Source organism: Microcaecilia unicolor, chromosome 1 (assembly GCF_901765095.1).
Source record: "Microcaecilia unicolor chromosome 1, aMicUni1.1, whole genome shotgun sequence".
Taxonomy (NCBI): Eukaryota; Metazoa; Chordata; class Amphibia; order Gymnophiona; family Siphonopidae; genus Microcaecilia; species Microcaecilia unicolor.
Window position 1 is genome coordinate 459,310,481 of NC_044031.1, and position 14,668 is coordinate 459,325,148.

The 14,668-nt window shown below is 41.5% G+C and overlaps 1 protein-coding gene across 1 annotated transcript in view; it reads left to right on the plus strand.

Moving 5' to 3' along the window:
- Nucleotides 1–209: 209 nt before the first annotated feature.
- The window catches only part of LOC115457698 (formin BNR1-like), a 107,580-nt gene continuing 93,121 nt past the window's right edge, over nt 210–14,668 (plus strand). Inside the window, exon 1 of the mRNA XM_030187291.1 lies at nt 210–624. Coding sequence (XP_030043151.1) covers nt 588–624 — 37 coding nt within the window. The 5' untranslated portion in view covers nt 210–587. The remainder of the gene's footprint in view (nt 625–14,668) is intronic.

Consider the following 14,668-nt stretch of genomic DNA (forward strand, 5'->3'; position numbering starts at 1 on the left):
CATGTGCAGCAGCAGCTCCCAGCTGAGGTGGTAATTGGTTACAGGTGCAGAGAATGAATTCCAGGGCAGGAAACAAGAAGGGCCAAGGCCAGCTAGTAAAAGAGTACAGAAAACAAACTCTGAAGTGATTTAAAAGTCCATATCCAGGCACTAAAAAAATAAGCCTTTCCAAGCCCTAGAAAGAAAAAGCTGGGGTGTTTAATATCAAGTATTCAGTTATAGTTTCTTTTTGGATGACAAAAAATATCCTGTGTGCACTTCTGGACATTAAATGAGACAACAATATTAAGAAACAGTGTTTTAGAAAATAACCTCCAGTTAACCCTCTTATGTGGAAACTGGGACAGAGCAAAACCCCTGGTTGGAGCATCCCTCCTAGCTATCTGATTTAAGGCTCTGAAGCAAACCTGTCTGCCTCCTAAAACCTTTTGACCAAGTTTAAAAGGAGAAAAAGGTGTATCAAGAATAGGAGAAAACGTAACAGTATATCAAGGAATAAAAAAGTCAATTTCTGAAAAAGAAAATTCCAGTAATGGCTGTGGAAAGTCAGTTGGTAGACCCCCTTAGATATCAATGCTAAGGTCACTATGAATCTACTCCCATATAAGCAAGAGTTTTTCTCACGTAAGTACTTCTATATGATGATATCTTTTGGTTGTTTTTCTACTGCTGAACACGATGTATCAAATCAAAACTGAAAAGATGAAGTAAAAGCTGTCCTTTCCAGAAGACAAGGGTAGAAGTTTCTTGTTATAGAGCACCCTGAAATCCTCAATAAGACTTTTCACATATGATTTTGAAATATATTTAAAACTTATTTGAAACTAATTAAGGCAATTGAAGAATTGTTTTTGGCTAGTATTAGATTATTTTTAACATCTTTTGGACAAGAACCTTGGGGTGAAAAAAAGGTGAACATAAACCACAATTTAGGACACAGTGCTTTATCATTGACTAGTGCAGGGGTTCCCTTTCTCTCTGAGCTCACAGATCTCTTTTCAAGTGCCAAAGGTTTTATAGGTTTCCACTTAATTTCCTAGTTGTTTTTTTCTCCTTATAACAGCCTTCTCACTCAGTCTCTTGCTTTCCCTTCATTCTCCTGTCGTTAGTCTTTTCCCCCTCCAGTATCTCCCTAGCCCATCTATGTCTTGAATGGCTTTCTCCATCTATGAACTATCAGTCTCTCTAAGCCTCCCAATCCATCTTATCCCAATCTCTTTTTCCCTCTTTCCTAAGCTCATCCACACCTAGCCACGTTCTATTTGTATAGTAATCATAGATCTGACTAAGTTGACATTCTACTGCTTCTATTTGGGCTGTTACTCCCCTCCTTCCCTGATGATTTCGGCCCCAAATCGCTGGTAATTTTCTGTCTTACAAGGACACATCACTATCTTATTGATGGCATGATGCATTTAGGCTCTAAGCTGTGGCTGACTCCATGATCTCCTATCTGCAAGGACCACACAGTTGAATGTCTAAGAGTGGAGCTACAGGAGTCTTAATGGACCATAGTTTTGGAACCATTGGGCTATTGGCATTTTGCTGTTTTTCAGCTAACAATCCTGCTTGTATTTAAGAGCAAAACTATTTTTTTAAATTCAGCACAACACAGAGGGTGGGAGAATTTGTGGTTATATTCTTCAGGCCTAGGGGTATATGACTGAGGTCTACAAAATCTTGAGTGATGTAGAACGGGTACAAGTGAATTGATCTTTCACTTTTTCAAAAAGTATAAATACCAAGGGGACATGCAATGAAATTACATGGAAATACTTTTTTTTTAACTCAACGAACAGTTAAGCTCTGGAACTTGTTGCTGGAGGATGTGGTAACAGTGGTTAGTATATCTGGGTTTAAAAAAAGGTTTGACAAGTTCCTGGAGGAAAAGTCTATAGGCTGTTATTGAGACAGAGATGGGAAAGCCACTGCTTGCCCTGGGATTGGTAGCATGGAATGTTGCTACTAATTAGGTACTTCTGACCTGGATTGGCCACTGTTGGAAGCAGGATACTGGGCTAGATGGACCATTGGTCTGAACCAGTGTGGCTATTCCTTATGTTAAAATGTAGTATGAATAGCCATTTGGCTGCTTACTGCTTTTATTCAGATGTCTGGAATTGCAGAGAATAGCTACAAGAATGGTAGAGAGGATGGGAAGGACTCTCTTATGAAGAATGGCTAAACAGGTTAGGGCAGTGGTTCCCAAACCTGGTCCTGGAGGCACCTTAGCCAGTCAAGGTTTCAGGATACCCACAATAAATATTCATGAGAGAGATTTGCATCCACTGCTGCCACTGCATGCAGATGTATCTCATGAATATTCATTGTGGCTATCCTGAAAACCTGACTGGCTGGGGTGCCTCCAGGACCAGGTTTGGAAACCACTGGGTTAGGGATTTCAGCTTGGAGAAAAAGACTGAGAGAGGTGCTATGACAGAGGTTTCCAAAATAACTACACTGGAAAGCTACAGTACATATGGAATGGTTGTTTGTCTCTTCAAATATTTCCATTTAGTGTCCATTTATCTTTGTATAAAAAGGTAGTAGATTTAGAACAAATTGGAGAATTATTTATGTTCACTCAGTATACAATTAGGCTACGACAGCTGGTTGCCAGAAGATGTGGTCAAGGCATCAAATCCCCTTTAAAGATACCTATATTAGGATAAGCTCCTGAAAAGAAAGTCAATAAGCCATTATTAATCAGATAGACTTGAAATTAACAACAAGGAATAAATCTACTTTTTAGGATCTTTCAAACTGGTCACTGTAGAAGACAGGATGCTGAGCCTGATGGACTTTTTAGGGGGTCTTTGCTGTGCTAGCATTTTATGGTGAGGCAATATAGCATTTTATCTATAAGGAGACATTTTTAGTTTTCACAATAAATAAGTAGAATGTTTTAAAAGAAGGAGTTCCAGACTACCCCCCCCCCCTGTTTTTTTGATGAAGACAACGATTCAGATGATAAAATTCACCACTGGATAAAATATATTAAGCAATTAGTATGATCTCATCTCCATGAGACAGCTTTGCTAGGATATTGTCAGGCCAAGAGAATACCAGAGGACTATGTCATAAAAGAACCTACGAAGCTCACTAGCAATACAGAATTCTTGATAAAACAGAATGCAATTTTGAATGAGTGCTCTTTGTACCTAACAATTCTACTAATTGATTAACCAAAGAGCCGATTCAGGGAAGGGATTTTTGGATGAGTGGCTCCTCTGCAGACTTCTGTTCTTTCAAGGGAGGCAGGAAACGACAACCTTGTTTTTCTAGTTAATTTCATGAGTAGAAACCAGCTCTTAGGTGGGTTGAGCATGGTTGGCCTTGCTGGCAAATGACAAAAGTTGTGCTCTAAATTGTTTAACCCTTTAGTGTCCAATGTTCCCATCAATCTGTTCCCATATGGCTTATTACGGGAACATTGGACACTAAAGGGTTTAAACCGCTATCATAATTTTGTGCAGTCTGTGAAGAAGAATGTGTGACTGCATGAATTGATGCTGAATTTATTTCTTAAGAATTGTTTCATATGGTTAAAGATCTGGATACTAGGCTGGCAATGCAAGAACCTCTTGTTGCTCCCTTTGCATCACTTGAGGTTAAGGATCTTTGGGTTTCTGTAGGGGCCTGTTCTAATTTGATGGTTGAACAATCTACCTCATTATCTGTCTGTGAAAGCAGGGTGGTGTGAACTTTGATAGGTATGGGACGATGTTCTATGGGTACTAAAAGAACTGAAGCCTGCAGTTTTGCATCTCTGGCTTGTAGTGTTGCATAGTATCTGGATGTTACAGGCCCATTGCTTAGGACACTAATAAATGCTCTTTTTTTTTTTTTTGGACAGATATCTAACCTCCTGTTCCAAAATGTTTTGAAACATGGCTCTTTAGATATGTCATCAGCTGATAACCATACCTTTTTCTCCACTGTAACAACTTTGAGTAAGGTGATTGAAAAATGCATATGGTGTGGCTGTGTGATTTATTTCAACACATTCTCTTCTTGACGCATTCTAATGGTAATATGATCATATAAAAATCCACAAGACTTTATTGGTTTTGGTGATGGATGTTTTATATTTGTAACAGTAAAGGAAAATATACAGTGTATATATATATTTTCCCTTGCTGTTCCTAATAGTATATCAGTGCCTGTGTCTAGCTGGCAGCCGTTTTTTCTGTCAGCCAATAAGAGTGAGTGGTTAGTGGTTTTGTGTGTGTGTGTGTGTTTTTTTTTGTTTTTTGTTTTAGCTAGGGTTACCATATTTTGTCCCCTAAAAAGGAGGACACATGCCCCACCCCCTTTCACGCCCTCGCTCCGCCCCCAGTCACATTTTCCTCTTCCCCCAAGTCACACACCCCGTCACTTCCCCTCCCCGTCACCCCCCTCCCCTTACTACTGCCCTGGTGGCCTAGTGACCTCTTCTGCAGGCATCCTTCCTGTTTGTGATCTTGGTGCAGATTCAAAATGGTCACCGAGAGTTGAGGTCTCACGAGGTCCCTTCAACTCTTGGCAGCCATTTTGAATCAGCGCCGAGATCACAAACAGGAAGGATGCATGCAGGGCAGCACTCCGGGCAGGAAAGAGGGGGCTCTTTCCTGTCCTGAAGGCGGAAGAGGTCACTAGACCACCAGGGCAGTAGTAAGTAAGGGGAGGGGAGGCTAGCAATCTCCCCTTTTGTCTGGATTTCGGGACAAACGGGCAGATTGGCAAAACCCACCCGGTTGCCCGGACATGTCCTCAAAAAGAGGACATGTCAGGGTAAATCCGGACATATGGTAACCCTAATTTTAGCCATCTGAAGACCTAGGGTCTCTAGGCTGCACTTCTGACCTGCAATATTTCCTGTGTGCTTCCTGCACCTGTTTTAGTGCACAAGTTGCTCAGATCTTCTGGCACCAGATCCTGCCAGAATGAGCAGAGTAGTTTCTGGAAGGGAACTTGGAAGCAGGGGAGGAGTTGGACCTTCTGATGAGGTGTTGCTAGTGGCAGTAGTCTACTCCCCCAAAGAGGATTTAAACTCTGACTTTACCACCAAAATCTGTCTTTGGAACCTCTCCTGCCACTGAGCATACCTGATAAGGGTGAGCCCCATTTCTGCCAATGCCTGCAGTTGGCTTTTGAGGTGAAAGAATCAGCCAGTCAATACCCAACTGGTAAGACACCCATGGCACTTGCAAAGGCAAGGATTCAGGGACTGGAGCAAGTGACAGATCTGAACAGGCTACTGGCTTACTATAGTGAGAAGGTGTGAGAACCCTTCTCACCCCATTTATTCTCTTAAGGGAAGGAGCAAGGAGTCTCTCAGGATGCTGAGCCTTAATACCCAGGCAGACCATACACCATTTCTATTGGATACTTCATCTATGGCAGAGTGGAAGAAATAACTAAGGGACCCTTTTACTAAGCTGTGTAGGTGCCTACGCATGCCCAACACACATCAATTTGGAATTACCGCCTGGGCGGTAATTTCATTTTTTATGCATGTCCACTACATGCTCCAGAGAGTAATTTTTATTTTCTGGCGTGCAGTGCTACCAGGCAGTAAAAGGCATTCTACACTCATAGACCTGGTTAACACGTGAGACCTTATCGCTAAGTCAATGGGTGGCGGTAAGGTCTCAGGCCTAAAATGGATGTGTGCTAATTTTCATTTTGCCACACATCCATTTTTGGTCAAAATAATTAAAAAAAAAAAAAAAAAAAGGCATTTTTTTACAGGTGCGCTGAAAATGGATCTGCGCACGTCCAAAACATGCACTTACATTAGCGCAGGCCAGTTTTCAATGCACCTTAGTAAAAGGACCCCTAAAAGAATAAACATCTTTAACTGTTCCAGGTTACAGCAGCTAAAGTATTATGTTTTTGTTGACCTTCAACTTATCTAAGTATAACATCTCACTGAGCTGTAATTATCTGCTTGTAACAGTCTTTACTTGGGGGGTGTCTGAAGCTAGGGTTCATACACTTCAGGTTGTACAGCATATTGCAATACACATGATTTTGGGGTTGAGTCATTTTGACTCTGTTAGTCGGTCAATGAAGGTACGTCACTGGCTTCCAGTTTCTTATAAGGTGCGTTTTAAATTGTTGTTGGTTTTTTAACATCTTGCATGTCGTTGTTCCTGCTTATTTTTTTGCGGGTGTTACAGTATATGTCTAATCATATGCTGAGATCAGCTACCTCACAACAACTGACTGTACCTTTATTAAATCGGTTGCGCCTTTCTACGACTGCTAAGGTGGCACTGTCTTATGCAGGACCTCTTAAGTGGCATGAATTGCATATGTTGCATTATCTTGGTAGTTTTAAGAAGGATTTGAAAGCCTTTTTATTTGTACAAGCATATTTTGGGATCTAGGTAATACAGGAAGGGGTTTTGTGATGAATTCTGTGTTTTGTTTTTTTTTGGTTTTTTTTTTTAAATTATGTATTATGGTATATTTGTATGCTTTGAGTATATATTCTGTTACCTGCCTAGTTAATAGGTGGGCTATAAATGTTAAAATAAATACCATCAGCTTACCCTGAGCAGCCTTGATTTTAAGAAGTGTGAGCAGGAGGAATGGATATCCAAGTGTATATATGTTGGCATTCTACATGATGTTCAATATTCCTGTGCTTTGTTGATTGATAGTACAGTAAAGGTTTGTAAGTTGCTTCATAGTGTGATCTGGATTCTTTTTGTGTATTGATAGTCTGATTCCTGTCTTGCTTGACCCTTCAGCCTTAAGGTTGATCCCGGCTCTGGTCCCACCAAATGAATAAAGTGCCCCTTCTCCCACCTTCCAGGCTGTGTCTAGACACTTGCCTAAGTACCTTAACTAGGGGACTTACATATTGAAAGATGGATAAAGATCTTTGGATGTATTGGCTGCATTTGACAGCTGAACATGCCATAATACTTTTGTGACTTGAAGAACTTGGATTTGCAAGAATGGTATTGAGTGCTCTCTTATTCAAGGGGATGATATGAGTGATCTTTGCTAAGTCTTTCATGTAGCAAGCCCTAACTGAAGGTTCTGCCCGTCTTGGCTTTTCTGTTTAATCTTTATCTGCAAGCCTTGATGGAGGATTTGTATGACAGGTATAACTTTCCAGCTGTATACTAATGATGTCCAACTTCTTATAGTAGGTGGTGGTGTAGAAGATATTGAATTCAAATTGTTTCGGTGCTTGACCCAGATTTCATCAGGGATGACTGCCAATATTTTGGCATTAATCATGTGTAAGACTGAGTTGCTGTGGGTGGTCAAGGCAGCTTTGTCTTTGGTTCTGCCTGTTTTAAAATTTGAGGTGGACAGTTGTTTGTTTCACTCATTGATTAATCTTGGGGTTTTGCTAGTTTCCCATTTTGTTTAAAGTGCAGAATTGTAACTTTCTCCTTTACAAATTGTAGATGTTGCATCTTTATGGATTTATCTTTCAGTAGATGATTTCTGAATTAGTTTTACAGTCTTTGCTTACACTTGATTATTGTAATGTCTTGTATGTAGGTATTCCTGGACAGCTGCTGTATGATCTCCAACTGAATCAAAATTCAGCCACTTAGTTATTGTCAAATTGTGGGCTGAGAGATTGAATGATTCCTGTTCTCTATATTAGTTGCCTATCATGTATTTTATCCAAGATATGGTGCTTAAGGCTTTGCATGAGGATATCCCAGGTTAATTCAGTGATATTTTGATTTCCTATCTGCCTACTGTTGTGCTTAGCTGGTTCTCATTTATTGACAATACCCTCTGTTCATGAGGGTTGTTTTTCTTGAACTCGCACATCCACTTTCTCTGTTGCTGTTCTGGTTGCGCACTCTCTGCTAGATATGCTGAGGGTGGAGAAGAGCTATTGGAGATACCATAAACAGTTGAAGGTCTCATGGCTGAAAAGCTCCCCTGAACAAAAAGTGAGAGTTGATGATAATGTGTAAGAATAACTAAGGGTTTTGCATTTGTTAATGTCTGTTTTTATAGATGTTCTAATTATGTGTGTTAATTATATATGTTCTGTTTGGAGTGGAGGAGTAGCCTAATGGTTAGTGCAGTGGCATGAGAACTAGGGGAACTGTGTTTGATTCCCACTGCAGCTCCTGTATATTATGGGTACTATTATTACTACTACTAATCATTTCTATAGTGCTAGTTATGAACCATGGTTAAGACCAGTAAAAGCAGGCCTTGAGTGTCTCTTTTAGTTGACCTTTGTACTGAATCAAAGCTGATGGTCTGCTAGCACCTAAGTAAACACTATAAACTTAGTTGTCTACTTTAGAGCGGAGTCAAAATGGGCAGAGGCCATAAATCGTGAGGCCCAGGAACTTATGATCTGACAAGACATTCCTATGTGCAAATGGGCCTGAGAAAGGTGCAATTATGGATGAACAGAAGAATGTGTGATTTAGTGACGTGGGGATAGATGGTGAGAACAGGAAAACAGAATGGGCTCTCAGGAAAATAAGTGCTGAAGCCTTGCTTAACACAAAAGGTATATAAACCGCTGTATCAGAGCATTACGTTGGGGAGATGCAGAGTTAGACCACATGTTTGGGTCCCCTGCGCTTCCCCATGAGAAACTAGCATTGGTAATTGTTAATTACTCTTGATAGATAATAATAAAAGAATTGCTTTTCTCATATTCTTGTAGTTTTGGATTCTTTTATCCCTTCCAGTTGAGAATGGATGGTTTATGCTAATTTGGGAGGGGATACAAGCAGCCTAAAAACACTCCTTGTGACTCTGGACAAGTCAGTTAGGGGCCCTGTGCTGGTGGAGGGGGCTGTTTTTCCCGCGTGCCAGGGCCCTTTTTACTGCAGTGGGTTACAATCCCCCAGACACACTTGGCCATTCATTAAGAGAACTCTTACCGCATGGCCATGCGAAAGAGAGCCCTTACCACCATCCATTGAAGTGGCAGTAAAGGCTCCTGTGCTAACCTGGTGGTAACCAGGCAGCACGTGGTGATACCCGATTACCGCCGGGTTACCACCTTGCAAGCCATTTTTCTTTTTCCCTTGGAAATGGCGTGTGCTGAGGGCAGGACTACCACTGATGGCCGCATTGGGCCAGCGGTAGTCTCGAAAGAGCGAGCAGTAAGCCCGCGTTGGGCTTACTGCCACTCTGTAAAATGGCCCCTTAATCCTCCATTCCTTCAAACACAAATAAGTACCTATATGCAATATGTAAATTGCTTTGGTTGTAACTAGAGAAAGGCAGTATATCAAATCCTACTCCCCCTCCTTCCTTCCTTCCTTTCCTATCTTGTCCACCCCTTATTCAGCTTTGCTAGTTGTTCAGTCTAAAGAAGTTTTAAATATATCATCCAGCCATTCACTGCTCAAAAACGAGTTTTAACATGCTACAGAAACCATGATAATCTTAAGGCTTTGAGGAAAGAGAGAGCATTCCAAAGCACAAATCTCCTTCCTCTAATAGTTCTTTCTGGAATCAGTGGTAGTCTATAGTCCTGTAACACAGTATACAATTCTGTGATCGCTGCTAATCATATAAGATGGATGACAGAAAATGCCAATAAAATGGGGGATTTTGTAGGATCTGGGGTGGTCCCAGATACACTGAACACCTTTGAAGATGTCCTCTTTAACTCCAAGGTAATTTATTGACTGCTGTCCAAGCTTTCATAGTTGGAAAATTGACAGAAGAAGCAGTGCTAAAACAGCTCATTGACTTTTTGGATGGCATTGGCTATTTAGATGAGTGCCAAGCAGGTTTCAAGAGAATCCATAATGCAAAGACAGTTTTAATGGCTGGCTTCAATGATTTATGAGCTGGACTGGAGTGGGGAATATTCTATTAGAAATCTCTGCAGTTTTTGATACCATTAGACATTAAGGACTAAATTCTATATAAGGACTAAAAAATTGGCGCCAAAAAAGCACGAAGAGCTAGTCTATAAATGACGGTCAAAGTTAGATGCCGTTTATAGAATAGGTCCTGGAACTGCAACTACCTGGGCATGGCCATTTACACCAATGAACCCCTGGCATAAGTCCCTGCACATAAATTAGGCATGGATCCCTTTTATTCTATAACTTTGCAAGAAAATGAAGGAACGCCCCTGATCCACCTATGATCCTCCCATGGCTGCACATCCTTTTTGGACCCATGAGTAATTGTTGCATGCTGATCTCAGCATACTCACTTCAAAAGTATTTAACTACCAGGAACAGCACCTGTCCAGTTAAATACTCTCAAGCTGGCTATCCGCCAATATTCAGCAGGAGAAAACCGGCTATCTCCAATTGAATATTCCAGTCAATGACTAGCCTGGTCAGCAGCTATGTCATGTGACATAGCCGGTTACTGCCAATTTTCATCAGCGGACCAGTTAAGTATAGCGGCCAGATAGACTGTGTAAATAGCAGATATATCTTTGGCTGCTACTTAGCCGGTCAGCTGATGAATATCAGTTTAACCAGTTATGTTTGCAGCAGCTGGATATGGCCCTGGCATTGAATTTTCAGGTTTACTGGTGACCATGGGAGTTAGCCGGTCTATCTCTCGCAGTCTCAATATTGGCCTCAAAATTTCTCATTGAAGCCAATTAATACTTCTAATTGATAGGGCCCAATTATCAATGTTAATTGGCTTGTTCAATTAAATTGGGTGCACACTCAAATTTGCATGTGCAATTTTTAGTGACTTTTATAGAATTCAGTGGTAAATGTTAGTTTACAGTACATGGGATTCTGTGCTTGCTCAACTTAAGGACCAGGTGAGGTACTGGTAATAAAATAAAGGGCACTGGAATTCTGGTCCAGCATCTCTCCCTCTCTCTTACCTCCCCCTTGCCCATGATCTAGCATCCACCCTCTCTAACTCCCCTGGTCTACCTTCAAACTTCTAGAGTGCTGATTCACAAATGCTACCTGTGCCCAGCCCGGAGCTTTCCATCTGTCACACCTTGCCCCATTTGATGCATCTTCCTCTTTCCAATGGGATGGCACATGGTGGTGGGGGTTTGCTGATGCAAATATTGGCTCAGGGTGCCACAGTCCTTGAGCCAACCTTGTTGGGATTTAAGATCAGATATTAATATGGTTTGTCATTGTTGATGAGTGGGATGCTGCAGGTTGTGGTGGATGGAAACGTTGCCAACACCTTTGCCCTGGTACACTGTATGCCACAAGGATCAGAGCAAGACTGTGGTACTAGAAAGAAGGTATTTCCAGTGACCACCACAAAGTTGTGGAACTCATAAATACACGTATGCATCTCCTTCTTCTTTCTTCCCTCCCTTCCATCTGTATGCAGCTCCTTCCTCTTTCTTCCCTCCCTTCCAGCCGTATGCAGCTCACTTCCTCTTTCTTTCTTTCTTTCTTTCTTTCTTTCCTTCCCTCCACTCCATCCATGTGCATTTCAGCTTCCTGTCTTCCCTCTCCTTCATCCATGACCAGCATTTCTCTTGCCCTCCCCTCCATCCATCCATGTCCAGCAGCTCTCCTCTCTCCCCTGTCCTCCCCTCCATGTCCAGTGACTTGCCCCAGCTTCCACTTAACCTCCTTTTCAGCCCCCGAGTTCCAGTTCCAACCCCAGCCCCACGTGCCCGCCCTCAGCTCCCTGACAGCCCTCCTTTCTGTTCCTGCCACCGCCCTGCGCTTAAATCTTATATTTTACCTCAAGTCGCAGAGAGGCAGCGGCAGTGAAAGCAGCAGGCTCACCTCCAGTCTTCCCTCTCAGTGACCTGCCTTCTTCTGAAGTACTTACTGTTTCCGTGAGGGTGGGACATTGAGAGGGAAGGGACGGCTGGAGGCGAGCCTGCTGCTTTCACTGCCGCCGCTGCTGCTGCGACAAGGTAAAATAAAAGATTTAAACACAGGGCGGCAGCGGCAGGAACAGAAAGGAGGGCTGTCAGGGAGCTGAGGGTGGGCAGGTAAGCCGGCCCTGGGAAAAAAGGTGCCGGTACGCTGTACTGGTGTGTACCGGCACTAAAAAAAGCACTGCCCACAATAAATATCCACAAGATGAATTTGTATGTGCTACCTCCATTCTATGCAAATGTATCTCATGCATATTCATTGTGGGTATGCTGAAAACCTGACCGGCTAAGTGTGTCCCAAAGACTGTGTTAACCCCAGGCCTAGAGGCTTTTCCTTTAGAAAAATAAGCTACAAACTCAGTGCCAACCCTGCTCTATATCTGTCAAGGAAGTAGATACTTCCTAAGCAGATTTCACTTTTTCTGATGCCATCATCTGATCACTATCAGAGACTGGGTTTGCTTCTTTTCACAAGGAATGGAGGAAAATAGATCCCCAGGTGCTTGTGATCTTAGCTTTCTCTGGTCTTCTGAGAAGGCCCCTCCACTGGTTTCAACAATTACAGTCCCTCCTCCAGCTGGTTCAAATTAGAATTTGTTCATATAAAGGTTTATGATTACTTCTAAGTTTTGAAGGGGGTTGATATTTAGATACAGAATTGGACATATTACCCCTTGCTTTGTGATATGTACATAGCTAGCCCATTTGGAGACAAGGAGCAGCATTTTAGATGATTTTTTTTGATACAACATATTGAGGGCCCTGTTTACTAAGGTGCGTTAGTGTTTTTAGCGTACCTAAACTTAGTACGCGCGCTAACCATGTAGGCGCCTATAGGGATATTGTAGGCACATACATGGTTAATGGGTGTTAAAAACGTTAACATGCCTAAAACGCTGCTTAGTAAACAGGGCTCTGAATGATACACACATGAGTTAGCAGTTTGAGCATTAGATCAATTTTTTTGTGGATTTTTCTGGACATGTTTACAGAGATATTTTTCATAATTTGTAGAAAATCTTAAGTAGAGAGGTGTGGTAGCCGTGTTAGTCCACTCTTAAGGTTATCAATAGAAATCAAACAAAATAAAACATGGAAAAGAAAATAAGATGATACCTTTTTTATTGGACATAACTTAATACGTTTCTTGATTAGCTTTCGAAGGTTGCCCTTGGGCCAGCATTTTACAAGACCAGGACACTGCACCAGTGATTTCATAGTTAGAATCCTGAAAGGTAACTTTAAAACAGTACAGGAACGTAAGACCTTTGAAGTCAGAATGATTGAATATTTTGACACCCAACAGACAGGACTTAACAAGGATCTGGGTTTTCTAGCCCATTATAAACCATAAAATTGTATTTCTATGTTTATCACCCTCCTCTCATCTACCCACACCCATCCTGTTAGAATATCAGTGAAATGCTTTGATGTCCCCATGCATACATCCTACCCACCCCAACCCTCCCACCCTGTTAGATTGTCACTGAAATGCTTTGATGTCTCACTTATATATACTATCTGCTACCACATTGGCTTACTTCTGATCTGACGAAGAAGGGCAACCTTCGAAAGCTAATCAAGAAATGTATTAAGTTATGTCCAATAAAAAAGGTATCATCTTATTTTCTTTTCCATGTTTTATTTCTATAGAAAATCTTAAAAATTGAGTTGTAAAATTGATTCATATTAATGTGGACTTTTTGACCAAAGAAAGAGAAATTTAGCCTAAAATTTGACACATTTCTAATGTGTCTAAAGGCTCCTGAGGTCTCTTCCTCCCAATTATTTCTTGACATTTTTAAATTTGTTATAGTAGCCATTTTGTGTTTAGTTAAGATAGTTCTCTAATTAAAAATTAACTAATTTGGAGACATGGACCAACATTTTAGAAAGGACATTCAAATCAGAATCTAGATATCCAAGTTGGGACATATGAAGTTCTGATATTTTAGAACAAGATCTGTTGACACTGGGCATTCAGGTGTTGATGTGCAGCATGAACATCCATTTTAGAAAAAATAGATGTCTAAAATATCAGTGGTATATACTGATCCCATCTATTACAAATAGTAACATCTACACGAAGGGTGACTAAAATGATAGCGGGGATGGGACGACTTCCCTATGAAGAAAGACTAAGGAGGCTAGGGCTTTTCAGCTTGGAGAAGAGATGGCTGAGGGGAGACATGATAGAGGTATGTAAAATATTGAGTGGAGTGGAACAGGTGGATGTGAAGCGTCTGTTCACGCTTTCCAAAAATACTAGGACTAGGGGGCATGCGATGAAACTACAGTGTAGTAAATTTAAACAAATCAGAGAAAATGTTTCTTCACCCAACGCATAATTAAACTCTGGAATTTGTTGCTGGAGAACGTGGGGAAGGCGGTTAGCTTAGCAGAGTTTAAAAAGGGGTTAGACACGTTTCCTAAAGGACAAGTCCATAAACCACTACTAAATGGACTTGGGAAAAATCCACAATTCCAGGAATAACATGTATAGAATGTTTGTACGTTTGGGAAGCTCGCCAGGTGCCCTTGGCCTGGATTGGCCACTGTCGTGAACAGGATGCTGGGCTCGATGGACCTTTGGTCTTTTCCCAGTGTGGCATTACTTATGTACTTATGACTATATAGTGATTACTGATGAGGCTTCAGCAAAAAAGAATTTTAGAAAAAATGTTTGTGCTCATAGATTTCGTTAAGGACCAGCACAGACCGACTTGGTCTGATATAGTCCACTGGCTGCTAATCATCGCAAGGGAAGAGGGTGACAAACTTATCTGCAGCTTGGGAGAGAATGTTCAAAGTTTCTTTATTTAAAGGCACCAGAGAAATGGCCCGACACGGGGCCATGTTTCGGTGGACGCAGCTGCCTGCCTC